This window comes from Scleropages formosus, chromosome 18, assembly GCF_900964775.1.
Source record: "Scleropages formosus chromosome 18, fSclFor1.1, whole genome shotgun sequence".
NCBI classification, from domain to species: Eukaryota; Metazoa; Chordata; class Actinopteri; order Osteoglossiformes; family Osteoglossidae; genus Scleropages; species Scleropages formosus.
Genome location: NC_041823.1, coordinates 11,794,198 through 11,817,889, shown reverse-complemented (window position 1 = coordinate 11,817,889; position 23,692 = coordinate 11,794,198). Strand labels below are relative to the sequence as shown.

The 23,692-nt window shown below is 40.6% G+C and overlaps 1 protein-coding gene across 2 annotated transcripts in view; it reads right to left on the bottom strand.

Moving 5' to 3' along the window:
• Positions 1-2,400: 2,400 nt before the first annotated feature.
• Positions 2,401-23,692, bottom strand: part of rapgef5b (Rap guanine nucleotide exchange factor (GEF) 5b) — a 48,990-nt gene continuing 27,698 nt past the window's right edge. The window contains exons 12-26 of one of the 2 annotated variants that reach the window (XM_018740757.2): positions 15,031-15,109; positions 13,990-14,134; positions 13,539-13,636; positions 11,653-11,683; positions 10,790-10,865; positions 9,477-9,626; positions 9,079-9,176; positions 8,188-8,310; positions 7,707-7,885; positions 6,837-6,927; positions 6,690-6,740; positions 6,142-6,229; positions 5,854-5,918; positions 5,724-5,778; positions 2,401-4,827 (exon numbers count right to left, since the gene is read on the bottom strand). In XM_018740757.2, the coding sequence (XP_018596273.2) occupies positions 4,709-4,827; positions 5,724-5,778; positions 5,854-5,918; positions 6,142-6,229; positions 6,690-6,740; positions 6,837-6,927; positions 7,707-7,885; positions 8,188-8,310; positions 9,079-9,176; positions 9,477-9,626; positions 10,790-10,865; positions 11,653-11,683; positions 13,539-13,636; positions 13,990-14,134; positions 15,031-15,109 (1,448 nt within the window). In that variant the 3' untranslated portion in view covers positions 2,401-4,708. The remainder of the gene's footprint in view (positions 4,828-5,723; positions 5,779-5,853; positions 5,919-6,141; positions 6,230-6,689; positions 6,741-6,836; positions 6,928-7,706; positions 7,886-8,187; positions 8,311-9,078; positions 9,177-9,476; positions 9,627-10,789; positions 10,866-11,652; positions 11,684-13,538; positions 13,637-13,989; positions 14,135-15,030; positions 15,110-23,692) is intronic. The other variant, XM_018740758.2, reaches the window with a different exon arrangement.

The following is a 23,692-nucleotide window of genomic DNA, read 5'->3' as shown; positions in this document are numbered from 1 at the left end:
AACAGTGAGGAATGCACATACTTCTTGTACAATGGTATTGAAATAAGCCTGAGAATATAGTTGCTAAGAGCAAGCTGAAGACTGCTAGGAGGCCCCCCACTCCACTACATTTCCCGATTGAAAGAATCTTTCACTTGGGAAGAACGTTAGGGCCGGGTCTTCTCATCTTTATCGCCAACCAACAGCTTGCTGGTATCATGGCTGGGGCAGATCCCTCCTTAGAGGACAGGGACAGAAGACCATGTACAGCACAGACCGCTACAATCCATTGCAACTAGCAGGGAGAGGCATGCTCAAAGTACGGCACAGGGGTCCCACCCCGTCTTTTCAGTCTGCACAGATCCTCTGGAGCCTTAGGAGACAAACTGTGGCTCCAGTTTAGCACTGATAAGAAATGTTTTGGAATAAAAGTTTCTCCAAGTTAAACTTTAGGAGGACAGAAGTGTTGGAAGTGTGTAAGTGCACCCCCTGCAGGCTGGACTGGCAGGTGCAGCCATTATGGTAAGAGTTTTATCGCAGCTCTAAGCGGTAAACACACACTTCAGCATTCCTCAGATCAGCAGCGCCAGTACTTATTAATCTCCTTCCTTACTCTCGATCAATAAACTTCTGCACACCAGCCCGTGAATTTCAGTTATAATGTGTGTATATAAAACATACATAATATGTATTGTATGTATTTAACTGAGTCTTGTGATCTGTTGTGTTTATGCAAAAGTATGCTGGATATGAACCTTAAACATTTTTAAACATTAACGTTTTTTTTTTTAATCCTGTGCTGTGAAATGCTTTTTGTTTACTCTGAGCTGTACTTGGCTTTGGAGAAATCTGCTAAAGGAATGATAGGTAATCAAGCCAACCAACTGTGAAAAAATTGGCTTCAAAACGTGCACGTATAAAGGTCTAGACACAAGTCCATGTAAAACAGATAACCTTAAAGCCAATGAAACTACTATGTAGTATTTTGTGGATGCAGGTAAAAAGTGACCACAGATGATTACATATTAAGAGATAAGTCCATAAAAAGAAATTAAGACATATTGCAAACTCAGCAATGTCCACTAGAAGTCACTGTGGAGCACAATCAGAAGGAATGACATGAGTACTAGTGGTTACCGTTCTGTATTGGCATTTTACATACATACATTTTCGGAACCGCTTGTCCCATACGGGGTCGCGGGGAACCAGAGCCTACCCGGTAACACAGGGCGTAAGGCCGGAGGGTTCTGATATAAAATATATCAAAGGAAGGTTATTGACGTTGTCACAGACTGAGCTGTGACAGGCAAGTTGGTAGCAAGGAATCGGTAAGATGCCGGCAAAATACCATCAACGAAGTGCTGAACCTTGTTGCTTGTTCACATGCATTTCACTTTGTACTGCTACATTACTTGTTTTGGTCCAGTATTCCATTTAACGCTTTCTGTTTGAACTAGATTGGGTGTCGGGAAAGGCCTACCGGTATCTGTCCGTTTGTCATTAACTAATAACATTTCTTTTATCAAAGTATGACAAGTACATGTAACTGGTTGTAAAAAGTAAATGCATTTATTGTTTTTAAAAATCATTTCTGTAAACTTTTTGCTTACCATTCAGCTATCTGGTATTCTGTGGTGTTTGGTACCTTGTATTGCAAACCAGATTCATTGAACCATTTGGGGTATTTCTAGGTGGGAGTCCTTGGGCACAACCAACTTGACAGGGATAGGGATATTTATAGTAGAAAATCTTTTGTATTGTTTGTATGTTTTAGTATTTATGTTGGATGTAATTTTTGGGGGGAAATGCACTTTGGAATAGTTGAGGCTGTTATGGTATAACCAGAAGGGTGGAGTTACTGCTATATAAGTTTGTATTAGGTCACTAGGGGGAGTTGCCAATTGATGCAAATTTACACAGACAGACTCTCATGCAGTAAATAGGAGAGCTATGCATTGCTGTTGATGCAACGGGTTAAGCTCATGGCTCACAGGCCTCCTGTTCTTTGAAACTTAATGTTTTCTTTTGTATTTGGCTGGGGTTAATGTGTTTTGAAGAACACCTTTTAGTAAAGAAAAATAAACCTTTGGTCCAACTACTTCAATTCTCCACTGCCGCCTCCATCCGTCGTCCATACCCTCACAGACGTACTAGACACAAATTATAATGCAAGATAAATGAGTCCCTTTACAGCTGTTTCGAGACTAGTTGCGTGGACGCATGTTATGATTTTAGATTTTATTTTATGATAAGTTTAATCATACAGAAATTACACAAATTTTCCAGCAACATAAAGCTGAGCTAAAACATTTAATTGTCACCTACCTGTCAATGCATCACCTACAAAGAGTTTTACCTTATGCAAAGACAAAAGAGATTGCGCAAAGACATAAAATGGTCTTGGTCTGTATGTATGTCACATAAAACCTTTAATCTGTCACTACATTTTTAAAATACTGCAAAAATATGTACAGTTAGAAGAAAACTTTGGAAGAACAAGCAACACCAACATGCTATAAATGTATTGCTTTCTCATTTTTCATTAAAAATTACTGTATTCTCCCACACATTGTAAGCATATTTCCAGTTGAAGTATTACAAAGCATTTTGTTTCCATGCACAGCAGTCTGTCTATGTGTTCTGAGACCCATGTCATATAGACTGAAACAAATGCATCTTTTGCATTAAAAAGTTACTTATTTCTGAAGGATTACTGTGTTATTCAACTGTATGAACAGGAACTATATTTTATTTTCAAATACTAAAACATGTTACTATTGTACAACATAAATAAAGGTATAAAATAAATAGCTGATACTGACTCAAAAGTAAATTCCCTAAAATATCTAATAGTCTGTGCACACATGCATACACACACGCACACACACTTCTTTCTTTAAACACAAATACAGCAGTGTCTTAAGTGCCCTGGTAATTTTACATGTTTACTTTATATATATGAACAGCAACTGAATTTCACTAAAAAGATGCAATTTCAATAAGCTCTAAAATAAATGCTTGAGAGAAGTGTAATAAATCACTGCTCTGCAAAACAAAGATTTGTATTTCATGAAAAAAAAACATCATTCATGTCTATGCCAGATTCTCACCCCATATAAGGGTCCACTAATGTGAAAGTGCCTAGAGTAAACCCAGCAAAGTGTTTCTGCTCAACTTCCCAGATGCTTCTAGAGAGGTTTTGCTTACGGTCACACTCTCCTTGCAAAAATTGGGGGAAAAAAACGACTCCTTCCTGTTTATGTAGGACTTGACTTTGTCCAAAACATTGTTTACCACAAAACAATGCATCACATAAACCTATCTAGTCCTGCACCACACTATTTTTTGGGTACAAAAACCATGCAGTGCACTCAAAAGCAGAAGTGTTTCAGCTGTCTGAAAGCATGGACAAAACATTACCTGTTTGCATAACATTAGTTGTACTGTACACTGATAAGTACATAGCAAACAACAATGCTACATTTTAAAACTGAGCACAAAAAACCATAAGAAATGCTTGTGGAATGAAAATTTAAATTTGTTATCTTTGTTCCAGTTATTTTGCTTGTATTGAAACTGTTGTGCAAGATCACTGTGACCCAGCATATGTTCCGGAGTTTTTGCTTATTTCTCCTACCACATGCTCTTGTGGGTATCATTGTACTTCTGATATTTTCAAAGGAGAGAATCCTGTATTCATTTAGTATCAAAGGAATCATACATCTCTTTGCATCACCCCTACTTTACTTGGCTATTTCACTGTGTTAGCTACTTTTATACCATTCAAACATTCCGTCTTGATATAATGGCTTACCATCTCAAACAGGTAAAAAGTTGTTTAAATTATTTTAATATTTGGCATGGACAAACTACAAATTAAAAATAATGTACTGTGTGGAAGCAGAGTTTGCTGCACATGGAATTTTTACAGCAGCATAGAAAAGCCTTTTATCCTGAATGTTGAGCACTAATAGTTGTGTCATTTTTGTATGCAATGCATTTATTCCATCTCTCTCTCTCACGCACGCACACACAGAGTAACCTTAAGGTCAACATTTGCATAATTTGAAGTGCAACAAGGGTGTGAGAACACGGGGAGGGATATGATGGTATCTGCTCATACACTGCATTGGGGAAACAGTCATACTGGCTGATGACGAACTGGATGACTATGATGAGGGACAGGGAACCTGTGGCAGCCAGTTGGTAATGATTATCATAACACTTAACAGACGGTAATACTGTTATTCCATAAACATGTTCACATTGCTGATTGATTTTGACACCGAACTGTCACTATACGTTGTTTCAGTTGGAAACTGAAAATGTGTATGTTGCTTCAGCCATGAGATATGAACCTGTCTTGACATTATAGAACAATACAGCCTTGAAACGCTGAAATATATTTTACTTTTGGATACTTTCAGACTAGAAATTTATAATAAGATGTTTGATGATAACAGGGGACTCCAGTGATGATTTAGACTGAGCATTCATGAAGCAGATGAAATCATCCTAGGTGTCCTTTGGTGATCAGTGTAGGATGCGTCTCCCCCCAGTGGCCAAAAAGGGCGCTTCCAATAGTTCAGGTCTAGCTTGCCTTTAACAGACTCTGCAATGAGTTCAGCAGCAGTTAATCCAGCCCATAATTTTCACTTCTAATGGTCGTATATCAACATATTCAGGGGGGCTTCTCCTTCCCCAAAAGCGCTTAAGGCAGGCGGCCAACTCACACCCGTGGCTCCAACCTGTGTGAGAGTTCAAACAATGTCTGCTGATTGTCAATGATGTGCAGGCAGCTGATGTAGGACCTCACTTCTGGGCTCTCCTTCTGGACCACCTCATTTTCTGAGAAGAGAGGAAAGCTTTCATTCAACAGCAGAAGGTAGGTAAAACCACAACAACCTTGAAATTTCAGGAGGCCACTGTGCTACACAGGGGGCACGGTGGCGCAGTGGGTTGGACTGGGACCTGCTCTCTGGCGGGTCTGGGATTCAAGTCCTGCTTGGGGTGCCTTGCGACAGCCTGGCGTCCCGTCCTGGGTGCGTCCCCTCCCCCTTCAGCCATCTGCCCTGTGCTGCCAGGTTATGCTCCTGCTCCCCGCGACCCCGCATGGGACTAGCTGTTTCAGATGATGTGTGTGTGTGTCATTATTGTACTACACTTATTAAGCTAGTGTGTTTTTTTTTTTTTTTTTTTTTTTAAAACAGATCCATGAAACCTTTCCCAACATAGGAGATAAAGCCAAGGTCTCAAAGGTAACACTCGAAGGTTAAAGAATTAATATTTTTCTACTTATCCCCCAGTTTTACTGTAAGGGGTCTGAAGCAGGACTCACCCTATCTGAATAGATCAAGGACATGTATGTGCACTACATTATTCATTTAGCTGACACTTTCTTCAAAGCAGCTTATAACAATTTATCCATTTATACACCTACTGGACCAATTTAAAGCAAGTTTCTTAGTAATGGGTACTACAGTTGGAATGACTATAATCCTTCTCCCTTGAGGCCCAAGGTAGTGGCTTGACCCACTATGCTACCTGCATGCCAATGAATTTATACTAGTATCCCAGCTGCAGCACCACTGGATTAGGCCTTAAGGCTTCAGTTAATGATTTGTTGTGTTAATGTATAATTCAGCACCTGAATGTACTATCTATACATATACTTTTCAGACTAATTTCTAATGTCCTGTTACTTTGTGATCACTAAGTCAGAAACACAATGTGTGAGTACTCACCCATGTGATCCATCTGACAGTGTCGAATGAGACGGACAGCATCAGCAATCATGTGCTAAGAGAAAAACAAGGAGGTTATACACAATCACCTGTCGTTGCTACATGCTGGAAAGGATCCGTATTTACTCACCAATTTTTCAAAATTAACCAGGTTATCAAGAAATGTCTTGTTGCCCTCATGAATAAATGTGATGTCTACAAGAGAAAGGAAACAAACATTTAAAAATGTTTTCCACTCATGAATATGAACAAAAGATGGGCAGCAATTTACAAAACAGGCAAACATCATTCTGGAAAATTTTATTACTTAAAATCCATCAATCTGTGAAAACACAATTTAGTTTACCAATTTCCTTGGCTTCTGAAATGTATCATTTAACATAACCATCATAACAAGTACAGCACTGTGAAAAATTACCCTTCAGGAGGAGTGGCATGAAAGGGATTTTGGGAGGCTTCATCTTCTTAAATGTGTCCCTGTAGACTTTATGATTCATGGATGGATCCTGTGAAGACAAGTCAAGGGTTGAGGCTATTGAGCTACAGGCTGCTGTGTTTCTGGTGTTATCTGTATGGGTAGAGGAATATTCTCCACACTCCACAGTACGCAGAACCTGTATTGGCTCAATACATTGTTATTCCGGTCAGGCCTTTGTCCAAGGTGACTTTACAATATTAGGTTTGCATACTGCTTACAATGATTTACCCATTTATACAGTTAGTTCATTTTTACAGGAGCAGTGCAGGGTGAGGATACCTTGCCCCATGGAAGTAAAGCAGGAGGACAAACTGGAAAACTTTAGATTGCAAGCTGTTGGCACTAACCACTATGCCACCTGGTGGCATTGATATGGAGATCTTAAAGGACATTTTAAAATTAATCCTCTTAAAAGTAAAACAATTCAGAACTCTTAACTGCTGTCTAAATCATATAACCATGGAACCTTAAGAGCAAGGATAACTTACAGTCAGCATTTCAAGTTCTGAAAAAAGCTTCCTGAATTTCCCTGGAACTTTCTGCAAAAAAGAAGGAAAGGAAACATTTTAAATCTTTGACTGCTTCTGTCATGAGTACTGTCCTACACCACATTCATCTGTTCTCTGGCTCATTACCTCCCAGGTCTGACTCAGCCGACTGACCGCTGCCGTGTTCAGGCCCATAATGATGGCGAAGAACGAGTTGAGGTTTCGTTGGGCTTTGCAGCTGAGGGGGAGAGACACAAAGGTCAGCTGATGGCGGATTTCACCGTTGTCACGTTAATGCTTTGCAACAGATGGTCCTCCATGACAAAGGAAATCAGGGCTTTTCTATTAAATCTGAGGCTTTCACTAGAACAATGAGACACACAAACTCCAGCTCCTAAAAAAGGTCCTGGCTTTGTGAACTGAAGGGATTGTTAAGAATCAGGAGTTTAAACACAAGCTGCATATAGGAAGTGACACAACAAACAGCAGGGCTTTAATGATCTAACATGAACAGCTGGAGGGAAAATTTTACCTCCCCAGCAAACACTGGCTTTACCTTCACCTGAGCCTGGCCCAAACTTGACTTAGTGTGCACCAGTGTGCACTTTTGGGAAATCAGATAGTGGCATGCTGAAATCCACAGTGATTTTACAGGTCATTCAGGTGTCAGGCAGCTCAGACACACTATAGAGAGACAGATGGAGTGGTGTACCCAGCTGTCCCAGTGCTGGCCATATGGCTCAAAATTGTACACAAGGCGGGGATATGGCATCGTGTTCCTACATCTGCTTTGAGACCATTCATTTGTGTGGTTCAGACATACCAATTAACCACTAGATATGCTTTTCCCATTTTTTTTCCCCTTCCAAGGACTAGTCCAGCCCATCTAAGAAAGACTATTGTGAGAATACTGCACTTTCTGCCTTCCCATTTTCTGACAGCAAAAATGAAACATTCCCTTGTATGTGTGGATATGTGTCTCTAATAAGGTATTATCAGCTACTGTGGGTCTCTTACTGGGCGGCGATCTTCACAAATTTCTTGAGCAGTTGCACACGCTTGGCAGGTGTGGAGCACAGAAGCACCTCTGTCATCACCCACAGCTGCACCTCATTGCAGCGCTGCAGCAGCAGCTCCAGCGCCGCAGTGCGCCCCCCACTGGCCTGTCGGCTCACCGTGTAGTATACCAGCTCCTGCTGCAGGGTTCCAAAATAGTAACAGCAGACATGCTTCAGGAAAAGTGCAAGCAACATTAGCCATGCTGTGCTGACAGTGTGTTACGGTGCACTTATGGGCACAGTCCTGTTATTGGGTGCAGTGATTCAGCTCCTGAACCAGGAGAGCTGAGTCTAACAGGTTTGCCAGCCCTCATTACAGCACCAGTGAGAGTTAACCAAGAAGGAGTGTTCAAGTGGTTGAATCAGGTGGCTCAGTGTCCAACTTCAAAGAATGTGCCACAGTTCGCCTTTCAGGGCTCAAAAGCCTAGTGCAGTGTTACCTCATGTACAGAGTTGAAGAGACTCCAATCAAAGTTGGTCAGGGCGACAGCTACGTCCCACGTGTTCATACTGAGCATGCGAACAGGTCTTTGCTGGAGCTCTGTGTTGTCTGTGAGTGGACTCTGCAGGAAACAAATACATGGCATGGTAAAAAAGAATTTCATAAAATAACCAAAATACAAGCTATACCACAACTGGTCAAAATTTTGTCAATTCACTCCAGATCAGAACTCATTTCCTGACTTCTTATGCATGTATTGAGACTGGGGAATAAAACCTGACTATTCATTTAGGTGATGCTTTTCTCAAAAGTAACTTAAAATGTTAAGCTACTTACAGTGATTTACCAACTTGTACAGCTGGGTAATTTCCACTGGTGGAATTCAGGGTAAATACCTTGAACACGGGAAATAAAGCAGGAAGTGGGACTCGAACATGCACCTTCTGAGTCTAACCACTACATTACCTGCTGGCCCGATTTGTGTTCCTTTGAAAATCAGGAACTTCAGAGGAAAAATTTCCTTTCAGCATTTCAAGCTCTGAAAAGCACTTTGGGGATGATCGAACGGGCACTGCTTTCTAGCCGTAAGTCCACCTGATGATTCCACCAAAGTAATGTCTGAACAGACTAATTCTCACATGCCACCGAAAGGTGACCTCTTCAGTGTCTCTTATGATCAAAATAGCTTCCAGAAGACAAAGTGGGTCAATAATTGAACCAGGATATAGTATCCTTGCAGAGACTTTATGACACAGTTTACAGAAAATCAGGCTGAGAAATCAGGGTAATATTTGATGCTTACAAGCAGGCTGCAAGAGCACAAATGGACTAGAAAACACTCAGAGCTGCTACAGCAAGATGGTTTCTTCTGATAGACATTGAATCATACCATTATCTGACTGAAATCCTTCCTGCAAATGAGAAGTCTCCTTGGAATGGATAAAGAGTCCATGTACACCATATCATGGGGCTGCAGAATAAGTTTTTCTGCACAGAAAGTACACATAAAAACAAACACGTGTGTTACACAGACAGGTTAAATTTAATGAAAAATAGTTTCACTTTATAACCTTATGGTTTCAGGTATAAAAAGTGAAAAGTTCAAGTAACGTCAAAGTGCTTAAGTCTATCATTTATGTAGAGAGTACAACTATGAGTTGCATAGTTTTCATACAACAAAAATGCTGGTAAATGTATTGATGAACATGGCACAGAACATAGTACCCTTTAAACCCCTGTCCTTTCTCCAAAGTTTGGGTCTTGAGGATAACGTCACAGAGAAGTTACCACCACTGTAGGACACTGTGACCAGTGCCAAGTCCTCCTCCACACCCTCCATCCTGTCCGCCACGGCGTCAAGCACCTCCTGGGTCACAGCTGTCACTGGGATCTTCACACTGAAGTAGGAGTCCACAGTCACGTAGACATGGCAGAACACTGGGGTGGGAGAAACAAAACATCACTGCACCATTCCTTTTATTTTATCCCTTCCCTTTTCCCCCCTTCCACCCAATCCATTGTCACTAATCACTGGTGTAGTGCAGGGTCATAGTGGTCTGGAGCCTATCCTCTAAACATAGAGCACCAGGACGTCATTCCATCGCAGAAGAAAAATCACACACTCACTCATTCACTCAAACACTACAAGCAATTTCACTTCACCTAAAACACCCCTTTGGACTATGGAAGGAAATCAGAGCACCTTAAGGAAACCCACACAGAGGGAGCTGGATTCAAACCCATATCCTAAGTCATGGCCCAGGAACCATGAGGCACCAGCACTATCCACTGTGCCGCAAACTAATATTTTGTAAAAATTTGACTATTCACTTTTTTTGATCATTCCTCTGAAATTAGTTATGCCACAGCCATTAACTGCCATTACTGTAATGCTAGTCAGAAAAAAGGTCTTTCTGTTGCAGTTCAAGCTGCAGTTTTCTAAAGCACAGGGCAAGGTCTAATCCATATTCTGAACACATGGGGCTGTAATCACAAAGCTGCTGTACTGACCGTGTGTGAGAACTAAGTCCCAATGACAAATCAGCTGACTGTGCCAAGCTGGGCACGAGGCAGAATTAATTCCATTACGCACCATCTGGGCTTTCCATCACACTTCATATCTGTGAGCGTCAAATCCTTCCAGGTCAAACAGCTCCAGCAGATCGTCTGTGCCACTGATGCGTCAGTGCAGCCATTTGTGGGACGCAAGGACCTTGGTTTCTAGCCGACAGGGCTTTGCGGATCTCACCTGTTGCGCACTAAAAAATTTGCCCTGTCCATGCAGAGCTTTGAAGGGCAAGTTGTACATCGTAACTGCCATGTGTGACACGTATGACGGGTACCTCGTGACTTCAAAGCCCAGGAAATACGAGCATGTGCCTCCTGGAGTGAAACTGAAATGCATACCTTTTAATGCTAATCTGAAAACCTCCAATGGCTGAGGGCCAGCGTGAATAACGAGCAGGCGCTCGTTCCGAGGAACTAATTCATCATGGCCGTAAATCCCCACGGAACTGCTTTTCCCTTTGGTCACCTGCGGCAGAGCCTCATACGTTCTTGGGTACATAGGAGGAAGAGAAATGCTGTGTTTTACTGCCTACCTTCCTTCTCCCTTTGTGCTCCTCTTGACTGCAGCCAGTTTTCCTTCACACTTGTTTGATGGAAGAGCACTTTATTCTGCAAGAAGAGGAAAAGTCAGTGCTGCTTATTTTATATTCTGAAAAGGTGTTTTGGAAGCATGGTTCCCTTGGGAAATGTGCAGACATCATCTTTGTTAAGGTTATATTTGGTGTGCAGAAATTGTGGGGGGGGGGGGGGGGGGGGGGGGTGTGTGTGTGACTAAATCTCATACTACAACCAAAACACCTCTGTAAGAAGCAAGAAAACTTAATTCTGTTTTCTAAATTGAAACAACATGGTTTTGGGTTAAGCCAGATCAAACTGTAATGCTCCTTATTGTTACTAACCATTACTTAACTAATGCCTTTCTCCACAGTAATTTACTATGTCAAGTTGCTAAGCTACTTTCCATTATTCAGTAATTTACACCTGTGTACTAAAAAAAGTACAGCAATTAAATTAAATTAATGGGGGAACTCATTTACATTTATTCATTAGATGATGCTTTTTCTCCAAGAGGCTTACAATGTTAAGCTGCCTACAATTATTTACCCATCTATATAGCTGGGTAACTTTTAATACAGCAATTCAGGGTAAGTACTTTGCTCAAGGGTACCACAGCAGTAAAAGATTTCCACGTGTGACCTTCAGATCTGAACCAACAGCTCTAAACACTACACTATCAGCTGCCCCATCATTCAGGGTGAATATCTTAGTTAAGAGTACTACACTAGGAGTGAGAATTCAAATCTAAGTCCTTCAAGGCAACAGCTCTAATGCCTATATTACTTGCTGCCTCAATAACTACAAATTAAACAGTAAAAAGGTTCAAAAGAGATTTTACCTTTCTGTGTGGTGAGTACTCATCCACTGTGCTAAGGAAGAAACAGTCCAATCAGAAGCATGTCTATGCATATTAAGCCAGTTTAGTAGAGATGAAGCAAGAAAATCTCATTACATTTGTGATTTCATGCATACCGTAGCATAGCAAACCTGAAAACAGTCGCCTGTGTCCACCCTATAATTAAATCGTGTACATTAACAAAAGTGTCCTCCGCAGGGCTTAAAGATCTCAAGCTGACCAGCTCAATCAGAGCAACATGCTAATCAGTAATCACAGCATGTCAATAGGATGGGTTGGTGCAAATGCTGCGCTTCATTCACTCCTGTCCCTCTGACCTGTCTTTCAGGCATGTAGGACAAAGAACCAGAGCAGGATATTTCTAACAACCTTTAGAACTTGTTCATTTGGACTTGGGCTTTTTGCAATAAGCATGGCTTGATAGAGATCCACCATTTCAACATGAATGCATTTGTGAGGCAGACATTGTTCTGCTAGTATACAAGGAACAAGGCAAATTTCAAGCCTGGTTCCAGTGATACACTATATCTGTTCCTGCAATGATTCTATATAGAATCAATGCCATGTACACTGGCTCCTCATATTGAAAAATCAAGTTATGAATTTTCAGAGATAGAATTTCCTACTTTGTTTTCAAATGCATTTTCCCTCACTTCTGAAATATACGTCTTGTTCAGTAAACACGATCTATGTCACTCCACCCAGCCAATAGGTGTCAGTAAAACACATACAGAACAGGAGTTTGAGAATACAGTACCATTATTTAACCCCCTTCCATAGTGTTTACAGTTTGTGTCTGGTGTTGCCGATTATCAGTGATCAATGCTGCATATGTTTACGGGATGAATCTGTGAACAATTTGCATTAAATAGGAGATTGAGGCCATGAAATGCTTTCGGTTTTAGATTATTTTTATGTAGCTCAGTGTTAATAAAAATACAAAATCAAGTTGTCTCAAACAATTTTCACAGATTTGTACAAAATCAAACTTAAACTGAGGGACTTTGACTTTGATGGTTGTTTTGATAGTGACCAAGTGGTAAACATGACATTAGGTTTGAAAAACTGAACTATGAACACACTTTCAGTTAATTGTATTAGTTATATGATGTTAGTAAGTGTATAGAACTCACAATATGTAGTGGAAACATTTTTAGGGGCCTTATGTAGCCTGTGATAAACTGGGCACCTCTAATTCAGGATTCACTGCGGTTTAGATTAAATTTCTTAAGATAACATCCAGTCCTAAAATAACATCTTAAAACACTCCTCTGAACTTTTAAAAGCACTTAAATACTTAAAAATGTACAAATCACTTAGAAACATATGGGAGTCACTGTGGCTCTACATCCACCAGTAGAAGCAATCTGTGTCACAGAGGGAGGTGTATGAGGACAGCTGTTCCCCAGGGGTCCATCCCAATTGATACTGACAGTCCCCAAGGTTCCTGGACATCCAGAGGGGGGGGGGGGGGGGTGTGGCATTGCCCCATCTCAACACAGAGCACTCCATATTTCTAAAACTCCACTCAGCTGAATACCCTCAGTGGCTTTCTGCCCATGTCTTTTAAGGACAATTTATATTAACTAAAAAAATCCTCTCTCTGTTTGACCAAAATCACACACTGAATAAGAGCAGGTGATATATTTATTTTACTTTGGCTCTATCATAAGCACTTACAATATACCATCAACAAGTCCCATTTGAACTCAAATCTGTGAATACGCAGTACATAAACTGCAAACATCCAAATTCTATGTGAGTGATCAAAGGAAATAAAACTGGATTAATCCTCATCAGATGGAGTGAGATGTATATGATTGAAGCAAAATTTCCTTGCATTATATGGATCTGCAGAGGTCACTTACTGTCTTCGAGTTGTACGCAGAAGCTTCTGAAATTCTTTTAAGTCTTTCTCCAAGGATGGGAATTCATACAGGTCATCCAACACATATCGATACAGAGTCTGTAGGACAATAAAAACAGCTCATCGTATGCCACAGTGAAGTTGTGCCCAGTATCAGCATTTCTATATTGTTTAAAATGAGGACCAACCCAGGCATGCCAGTTAATAAACCAAACTGTTACAGAAAAATTGCAGAAGGGGTTTAAAAGAGGATGAATATGAATCGGACTCAGACCAGCACTCTCCCTTGAGCGAGTGACTTATTCTCCTCCGGTTCAGTAAGTAAAGCCCAGCTGCTTAAAATGAGATAAAATTGTAAATTTGTGTCTTGCTGTATAAAGCTGAGCATATTGTATAAACAGCTGAATAGGAAATGCAGCCCCGAGTGCTTGTGTCCATCAACTGCCACCTACCTTCATGAAGATCTTGACATGCTCCTCCTCCCGCAGAAAGTCTCTGTACAGACCAGTCCACTGCGACACCAGGTGCAACACTTTACGCTTCCTGTAGAGCGCTTCCTTCCCCTCCTCCTTTCCTCTGTGCTTCTTAGCACAATAGGTAGGCCCAAAAGTTAAGGAACAGAGCAACTTAAATTGATACAGGACACTGGATTCTATTTCAGCTCTTGGGAAGGTGGGGCTCCAAGCTCTCCCAACACTGATTCTAAACACCTCTCAGGTGACACCTGTCAGCTTTCTCCAAGAGGACACGGTCTGTCACTCCACCAAGCTCGACTGTGCCCTCCATGATGACATACTCTGAACTGCCTGACTAAGAGCACATGCACTCGGTTTCAGCTCAGAACTCCATAGCTGACGTTTGACAGTCTCACAGCGGCAGCTGGGAACCCAAACCCTGGTAATACAAAACTGACAACATGCACTTTCACCAAGCATTTATCAATTGTTGCCAAGCTATGCATAGCCCAAGGATATCACTATCCAGTTAGTCAGTATGCAGTTAGGTTACGTTGTGCGTAAGGCCTCAGGGCCATTCACACCCATTCACCGTGTACCTAAGCTTTGTGTGTGCACAAGTCTCCCTGACCATCCTAGGGCACATATGCTACTGATAAATGCATCATAGTCTGGGGAACTGGGTTAACATTTAAATAACTTCACAGTAACACCAGTATGAAAATATAAAACTGAGAAATACTGCAAACATCACAAGTTTTATTTATTTATATAATTTAAGCACTTTGGTTTGAAAAGAGTTAAGCTGCAGTCATGAAACAGTATGGTCAGACACTCCAGCATTATTCATATTCATTTTGTTAATGGGTTCCTTGGTCTATAAAGAACACAGCTCCCACAGGATCTCAAGCCTGCGGGCATCTCTCTGCTCAATGAAACTGACTAAAGGACGACTATGTGTAGATGTCTGGGTACGGGCAGTCATCTTCAAACTGTACATTTAGCAAAACGGAGGTGTCACCCAACACAGAAAGATATTGGCCCAGTAGCGCCTGACACAAGTCGCTCGTCGACATGAACACCAAGTACGTCAGCAGGAAGTCATCCAAGAGCATGTCTGAAAGAACAGAAACTAGAATAAAAAATGTCCTGATGCAAAGTGGAAGAGCATGAATGAACACAAACTACATGGCATCTTTCATATTATTAAACTGTCAAATATTTAAAAGGCTATGAGCAAATTTGACCATTACTATTTGACATTTAGTGGCAATTTCATGTAATTAACAGAAGCTTCTCATACTGAGGCACAGCTCATTAAAGTGATTAAAAAAGGGACAGAAAATGTAGAAAAAACTACCCCCATCACCATGACATATAATGAATAATTATGAAATAATTTCTGGTCGATTCTGAAAAAGATGTGTGTCAAAAAAAATAAATAAATAAATAAATAAATAAATAAATAAATAAATTCTGCCACATTCATTTTGAATATGTGTGATGAATATAGTGGGCAGCTGGTAGCATAGTGGTTAGACCAGTTCAAATCTCACCTACTGCTGTAGTACCCTTGAGTAAGGTACTCACCCTAAATTGTTCCAGTAAAATTGCAGAGTTATACAAATGAGTAAATAATTGTAGGTACCCTAACACATTTAGTCACTTTGGAGAAAGGGTCAGCTACATTAATAAATACAGATGCTCCTCAACAAACAATGGGGTTATGTTCCGATAAGATTTTTCCACTTACGATGGGTTTAAGTAGAGAAAGAATACAGTACTGCACCTACCGAACATGATAGCCTAGCCTACCTTAAACGTGCTCAGAACATTTACCATAGCCTACAGCTGGGCAAATTTAAGCAGGAGACACACATGGGCATTTAGCCGACATGATGGGATGCAAAAACACAAAATTTAAAAAAAAAAAAAAAAAAAATGCTTCCAACACAGTATCGGTTATTTACACTTACAGTTGTTTACACCGGTTCACTTAATCGCTAGAGAGACTGCAAGTGTGGTTGGGTGTATGCTGGGGCTTGTTGCCATCGCCCAGCATTGGGAGACGGTATCACACTGCATATCACAAGCGTGGAAACAGATCAAAATTCGAAGTACAGATTCTACCGAACGCATATCGCCATCGGACCATTGTAACTTCGAAAAATCATAAATCAAACCATCGTAAGTAGAGGAGAATGTGTATAGATGATGTATGAATGAATAGATTAGTAAAATGAAAAATGCAATTATGTGACAAATACACCAAGAACAAAGACTGTTGAAATTACTGCGTAGACTTGGTTATAATTCCCTGTTATTATACACAAAAATTTGAAAAAGAATTTGTAAAACAACAAACTGGTTTCTGTTTTTGACAGGAGTGTATGCAAGGGTTTCCTCCATGTGCTCTGGTTTCCTTGCTCAGTTCAGAGAAATGTGTTTCAGGTGAACTGGGGGAATTCAAATTGCCCTTAGTGTGTGCATCTTTCACTGAATGAGCATGTGATTGCCCTGTGATGAACTGGTGTTCTGTCAAGGGTGAACCCTGTACTCTGCTTCCAGGATAGGCTGTGGACTGCTGCGACTCTGAATTGGGCAGTAATCGATAATGAATGAATGGAAGCAGTTTATTAACATGCTTCATCCTATGCCACTAGAGCATCTGCTGCTTTAATAAAAAAAAAAAAAAAAAAAAACAGCACTGACAGAAATAACCAAAAGGAACACTGTGTGCTTGGGATACTTTTCATCGTTAAAGTTACCAGTGGAGTGAAATAGTACTCTTATAAAACCAGCTGCATCTAAAATTATGAACTATAGAAAATATGAAGATGACGCCTGTATTCTGCAAGGAGCAGAAGGATCTGCTTTAATTCTCATCACAGATGTTGGTAGGAAGAAAAACTAATTGCACTTAATCATGTCTGCATCTATGTCTCTCTTCCTACTAATTTAATGCACACATTGTATTTTTTTTTTATGAGACGTACGTCACTTTGGAGAAAAGCATCTGCTAAATGAATAAATATACATGTAATTTTTGAATCGAGGTGTCACAGCAATCTCCGATGACATGTTCATTATGACTGCATCCCGTATTTGCTCTCTGAACAACAATTTTTGTTTACAAGATACAGTTACACTTGTTCTGGAGTCTCATATCACATGATTTTGAATACTAATGGTGTTCAGTTGTTTTTAAGCCAGTTACCAAAAAGACATCATTAAAGGTAATGCAGTTTAAAAGGTCTCCCTCTTGTAAACAAACACACACACACACACACACACACACACACACACACACACACACACACACACATTTTCTGAACCGCTTGGCCCATACAGGGTCGCGGGGAACCGGAGCCTACCCGGCAACACAGGGCGTAAGGCCGGAGGGGGAGGGGACACACCCAGGAGGGGATGCCAGTCCGTCGCAGGGCACCCCAAGCGGGACTCGAACCCCAGACCCACTGAAGAGGAGTACCTGGTCCAACCCACTGCGCCACCGCACCCCCCTTCTCTTGTAAACAGCAAAATATAATTACATGTACTGCTGCAAACAAATGGCAATTATGTAGCCTTGTAGAATGCATGGATCTGTCTAGTCCTGAAAGACTAAGGATTAGAATTTAAGAGGGAATACTTCAAAGAAATGGTTTAACAGTTTTTTTTAATGTCATGGAATTTTTTGCTGATGTATTCTGATCTAAATACAGGCAGTCTCGGGGTTACGAACATCTGACTTACATACAACCCGTACTTATGAACCACCACCCATAAAGCCTATTATATTAAAAATTAGAGTTATTGTACATACAGTGATAACAAATAATAACAAACGGGCACTACTTTGCGATGTGCATCAAAACATCGCACGTCTACAGCAGTTCGTTGGCTCATGAGCCCAAGGTGGGACAAAGATCTTGTTTTTCTCATTAGGACTCTCATGCCCACGACCTCGCCCCAAACGTCTGCACCTGCCCACAATCAGAGCCGCGGGGTATAAAGCCGCCGCACCAGCACACTCCAGTTGAGGAATCTCATTTGAAAAACCCTCTCTCTCCAGCGCTTTCAACTGGACCCACAACAACCTACCCGTCCTTCCAAGTCCATCATTCTCCTCAATTCCTCGTTCCTGCTCCTGATGTCTACGGCTCCCGACACTTGCATTGCCTCCAACATTAGATTCTCCCCAAGACCTACGTTTGTGTATCGACCAACCCATGCATTTCCCTGACCACAAATTTCACCTACTCCCTATGTACCAACAATAAAATCCCGTGATTGGGTCCACACACACACACACACACACCTCAGTCTCCTGCACGCTCAGTATGATACGAACCAAGTTGCTGTTAAGTGTATCATGTCTCTCCCATAAAAGGAAACTGTCGTGACCCAATACCATGTTACTGCATGCTAAATTAATTCAAATATATAGAAACATTACTCATCAAGACCTGTCCAGCTAAATTGGACCTTTCCAGAAAGTGCTTCACAAGCAAAAGACATGATAGCATTAAAGGATAAAAACATGTCTGAACCTTAAATCCTATTAGTGCCGGCATTTGCTCACTTCTCAGGGAGATGTTATAAGTGTGTTCCCTTTAATTCCATACACACTCCTCAGGGCTTTGTGTGTGTTCTCCTCCATGGAGAACATTCAGATTATTATGGTAATTTGTGGCGTGCAGCTGTAAAATCTCCACTTACTAACAGAGACACAGCAGTCATAAAGATACATTCTATAAACCCTTCACAGCCCTTGCCTTCCTTTGTCTTGGTCCAAAGAAACACAAACTAGCCTAGCCTTGCAAAAATTAGATTGCATTATTATTCAAACGTGAAATGAAGAGATTTTACTCCAGCTTTCACAAAAGGCAAAGCGTTTATACGCAAAAATATTTTACAAACAGAGACTTACTCTAACACCAGCTTCAAATTTATAAAAACTACAGAAAGAGAAATTTGTTTTATAATTTAGAGTAATGGGGTACAGCACTGACAACTTACTGCTTCACATACACCTGGAAAGAGATGCTCATACCTCACCTCTACATACAGTAAACAAACCCGAGCAGAACAAGCACAAGGGACGGCAAAAGCTGAATCACAGCAGCCAACCAAACTGCTGCAAATAATAAACAGACATTGAAATGCATAGTATCTGGAAGCTTTCTGAGAAATCCTGGTGTATTTAAATAACAATGCTAATGCAACATGAGATTACTACATCTCCATCCCTGGGTGCGAAAATGGATGACTGATGCAGCAATATGGAGATAAAGGCTTCATTAAGTGTCATTAAATCACCCCCTGTGGCTGTGGGAAGACTGCTGTTGAAAAACCTTTCTCCAGAGCTGCTGACACACTGACAGCAGAAAAAAGCTGTGTGCATCCAGGGAGACAGTCATCATTCACAGGGGACAAGAGCTCAGTGAAGCGTCTCTCCATTGAGGAGAAAGACAGGTCACCCGCACCCTCAAGAAGCTGTTCTCCACCTGGCCCCACCCTGCCCATGATGCTCTACTATCTCCTACTATACCCTAGGAGTAATCCTCTTATTTACATATGGTGACAAAACATTTAGACTTATTTTCAGGAAGTTTCAGAAAGTTGAACTTTCACACAAGAGTTATATTTCAATGTAAAGTTATACCGAGTTCTTAATTCTATGTACTGTACAGTGTTATGATAGATTATATGAAGAAACTGTGCTCAACAGCATACACAACAGCAGACCATGATGCCACTGCAATCTATAGCCCCTCTTCCCACCACTTCCACAAGCCCTGCCTACCACAAAACAAGTTTTGGCAGGAGTTAAGAACTTTAATTCCTGTTAGAAAAAGAGAATCAGATTATCTGGGTACCAGATCAGCATCATCTTCAGACTAAAAGGCATCTTATTCAAAGGTACACTGGGTGAGGACATTTGTGCAGAGGAAACAGTAAAACAGGAGAGAGTGCAAGGAAAAAGGAGCAATGATTTGCAACACAAGTGGCTCCAATTCACATCACATATGAATCTGGACTGAGAAAAGGGACAATACAATAAAACGGTGTTCATTCACACCGAAGACTAGGCTTGAGAGGCAGTACTCTTCACACATTTTGTACATAATGGTTGATATCTGTGTTAATGGCACTAAGCAATTAAAAAAAATCTTTATTAGCTCATTGGATTGCTGATAGTATTTTTTCCCCCCCTTTGCCGCAAGCATCCCAATTAACACATAAAACCATAATCCTGAACAAAAGTGATTATGGTATTACTACATTGACAGCATTCAATGAACTAGACAGCAGTATAGGAGGAACACCATTTTTGTATGAAAAGGAAAAAATTTAAATCCTTTCTCAGGCATGACATTACAGTATAAATTTATCTATTCAACTAACACCTTTTTGAAAGAAGATGAAGTTAGGTTTATGTACTAAGTTCCTAACAATTATTTACCCATTTATAAAATGGTGTAATTTTTACCGTTTCATTTGAGGGTATGTACCTTTTTCAAGGGTACTACAGCAGAAGCAAGGATCTGAACCCAGCTCCTCTATTTGCAGTGAGGAAGGCTGCTCCATAAATCTGAGGCTTTATTATATTTACCCTCATGGTTAACAATGGATATCCATCTTATGTCAGTGTCCTCTCTGTCTAGCTGAGGGATGCCTATTGGAGGACAAACTGGAACTGAGAATCCCAGCAGACAATATGTTTATATTGTGTAGCAGAAAAAAAAAATACACAAAGCTGTGTGTGAATGCTTTGCAACGCTGATGAATGCGTTAAACACTACACAATGACATACACATTGTACTCCATCTGTTTATTACAAAGATAGGAATAAATCAGGCAATTACATTGTTGATTATCAAGAAACATCTATGAAAAGCTATAAGAAAATACTGCCCACTGAGCAGGGATGTCATCGTCTTAATACAGCCTGGTCTGATATGATAACATTTGTCATAGGAAAGCCAGATTTTTCTACTTATTAACCCATATTTTCATCCTTTACCCTAACAACACAAACAATGCATGTCAATTTTCTCTGCTGCATTCTCCCCAGTGAGGACAGAGTGCTGTCACAATAATGATCTGTGTACTGCACAAACATCTCCAGATCTGTACCCTGCTGTCTCACAATCAATATGAACCCTCAGGGGCCTTGAGCCCGAGGGCTAAATAAGCCCAACCGGCTTCTCCCCATTGTCGCTGGATCCATAAGGAAAAATCTTAAGGATATATGCTGCCCCACAGTTCATACTGCATATCTTGAATTGTCAATGAATACTGTCACCTTAAAGAAACCCATATCACTCACAGAGTAGCTCGTACACAAACATGCCTTCAGTTTGCTGAAAATGCCAAATTCACACTGAAACACTGGTACTCACACTTCCATTGGAGAACCTAATGAGTCAAAAGTGACTAGGGATCAGTTCATGGATTGGGCAATTTCCATAACTCAACTGTTACATTTAATTTTTTAAACTGAGTTCCATGGAAACCACAAGAGTACAATGAAATGGAGCAGCAGGTGGTGGTGTGGTTACAGCTGTCCAAAGACCCAGGTTCAAATCCTGTTCTTGCTGCAGTACCCTTGATTAAGTACTTGAGCTAAATTGATACAGTAAAAATTACTCACCTCTCTAAGTCATAAATTGCTTAATATACAGAATTAACATAGGAAATTAATGATTCACCTAAATAATGGTTAATAAATTTTAAAGGACTTAAATTCTGAATATGGGGAAAATTAAGAGGGACAGATTTCTGCACATTTTCAAAATTTTTACAGTAAAAATGTATTTAACTGTGTGCAACTGCTCTAAATTTTTCAGCTAAGAAAAACATTACACTTGTCATGCTCTTTACAAATCTGCTACAGATGTCTATCTTTATTCCCAGAGTACTGAGTTCACAAACAGGTCTGCTATCTCTAGAGAACGATTACAGACAATCAATGGTACAAAAAATTTTACTGGAATATAGTCAAAACTGTCCCAAAAATGTTACATGCAATCACTTTATTCATACCAAATAAATGTAAACTGACTTCAGTACCATACTTCAGTGGTTCAATACAAAATACTATTTTGCTTGCAAATAAATATATACTGTAACAGTACTATACCACTGTCACTTCTAGACATGATATAAATGTCCTGTACTTATGCATATAAGTATTTTCACACACATACATGGCAAAAGCAGATGCAACCTTTTTTTTTTTTAAATCACAAAACGCAAATCACATGCAATCTGGTGAAATGCTAGTGAGCTCATCACTGCAGAAGTGGATCACGAACCTGTTCTGACCAGACTAGTGCTCCTAGTTATAGTATTTCTCACTATCGGATGGACATTAAGTCTAGGACGTGAATCCACAAGAAGACATGGTCTACTGTACATTTGTGAGTGAAATTCCCCACTTTGTTATTCAGAGGACTTCTGGGTAGCAGCCAAACTTAGCAAAAAGCTTGAGCAACACGTTACACTGATTAAGGATTTAAACGGGGACAGCACAAGCATCACTGAGAAGGTCCAAACAGAGGTCTGCTTCAACAGGCTTAACACACACACCCTCATACATGAACAGCTTCAAAAAGTATTATCAAACAAGTCATTGCTGAAAACAGGACTAACCCACACACAAACTGCATTAAACACAGTTAGCAATGGACATGAACTATGAACTCTGGGACAATTAGGCACTATATGAACATATCCTCCACTCTTCCCCCTTACAAATAATTCTAAATAATTATTCATCCATTTAGCTGGCACTTTTCTGCAAAGTGACTTACCATATTACATTGCCACATTTGTATATTAAGCTGCTTAAAACAATTGACCCCTTTATGCAGCCAACTAATTTTTACTGTATTAATTCAGAGTAAGTACTTTGCTCAAGAGTACTACAGGACTGGATGTTCAAAACATTGTCTCTCCACTGCCAGGTGATAGCTCTAACCACTATGCCACCTGCTGCCACATGCAGTATAGCACATACACCTAGATACATATAAATTTCTTTTAATTTGAAAGCAGGTATACAAAACAGAAAAAAGTGCACAAATCTCTGTTGAGGTTTGTAATACAGCAGGTAGCCTAGTGGGTGGAGTTGCCACCTTTAGACTTGAAAGACCCAGGGTTGAATCCCACCTCCAGCTATAGTAACCTTAATGAAGGCTCTTACCCTAAAATGCTTCAGTAAAAGTGACACAGCTGTACAAATGGATTAATATGTAGCGATTATATTTTCTTGTGCCGTCGATCCATACAAACCTGCAAGTCATAGAAACCTGAAGAGACAAATATTTTTAGTCCCAGTGATGCATCTGACCGAGCACTGATGACATGCTAATGATCTCATCCTGGGAGGAACATTCACAGACTCAGCATGTGGGGAAGAAGCCCTTCCCCGCCCCCCCTGGACTGGAGGCTCACCCACGAGCGCTTCCATCTACCCCCTGCAGCGGTGCCCTGGCTGCACCGAGACGACCAACCCCCAACATAGCCGAGGGAGCAGAGCATGACCATTTGATGGCACAGAACACAACCCCTGGACAACAGAGGGGAATTAATTTGAATAAACAAAAAGCACAGCATTGCAGCCATTTATGAAACAGGTCTAGGATTTCTCTTCATCACTGGTGGAGATATGGCTGCACCAGAACCTGGTGC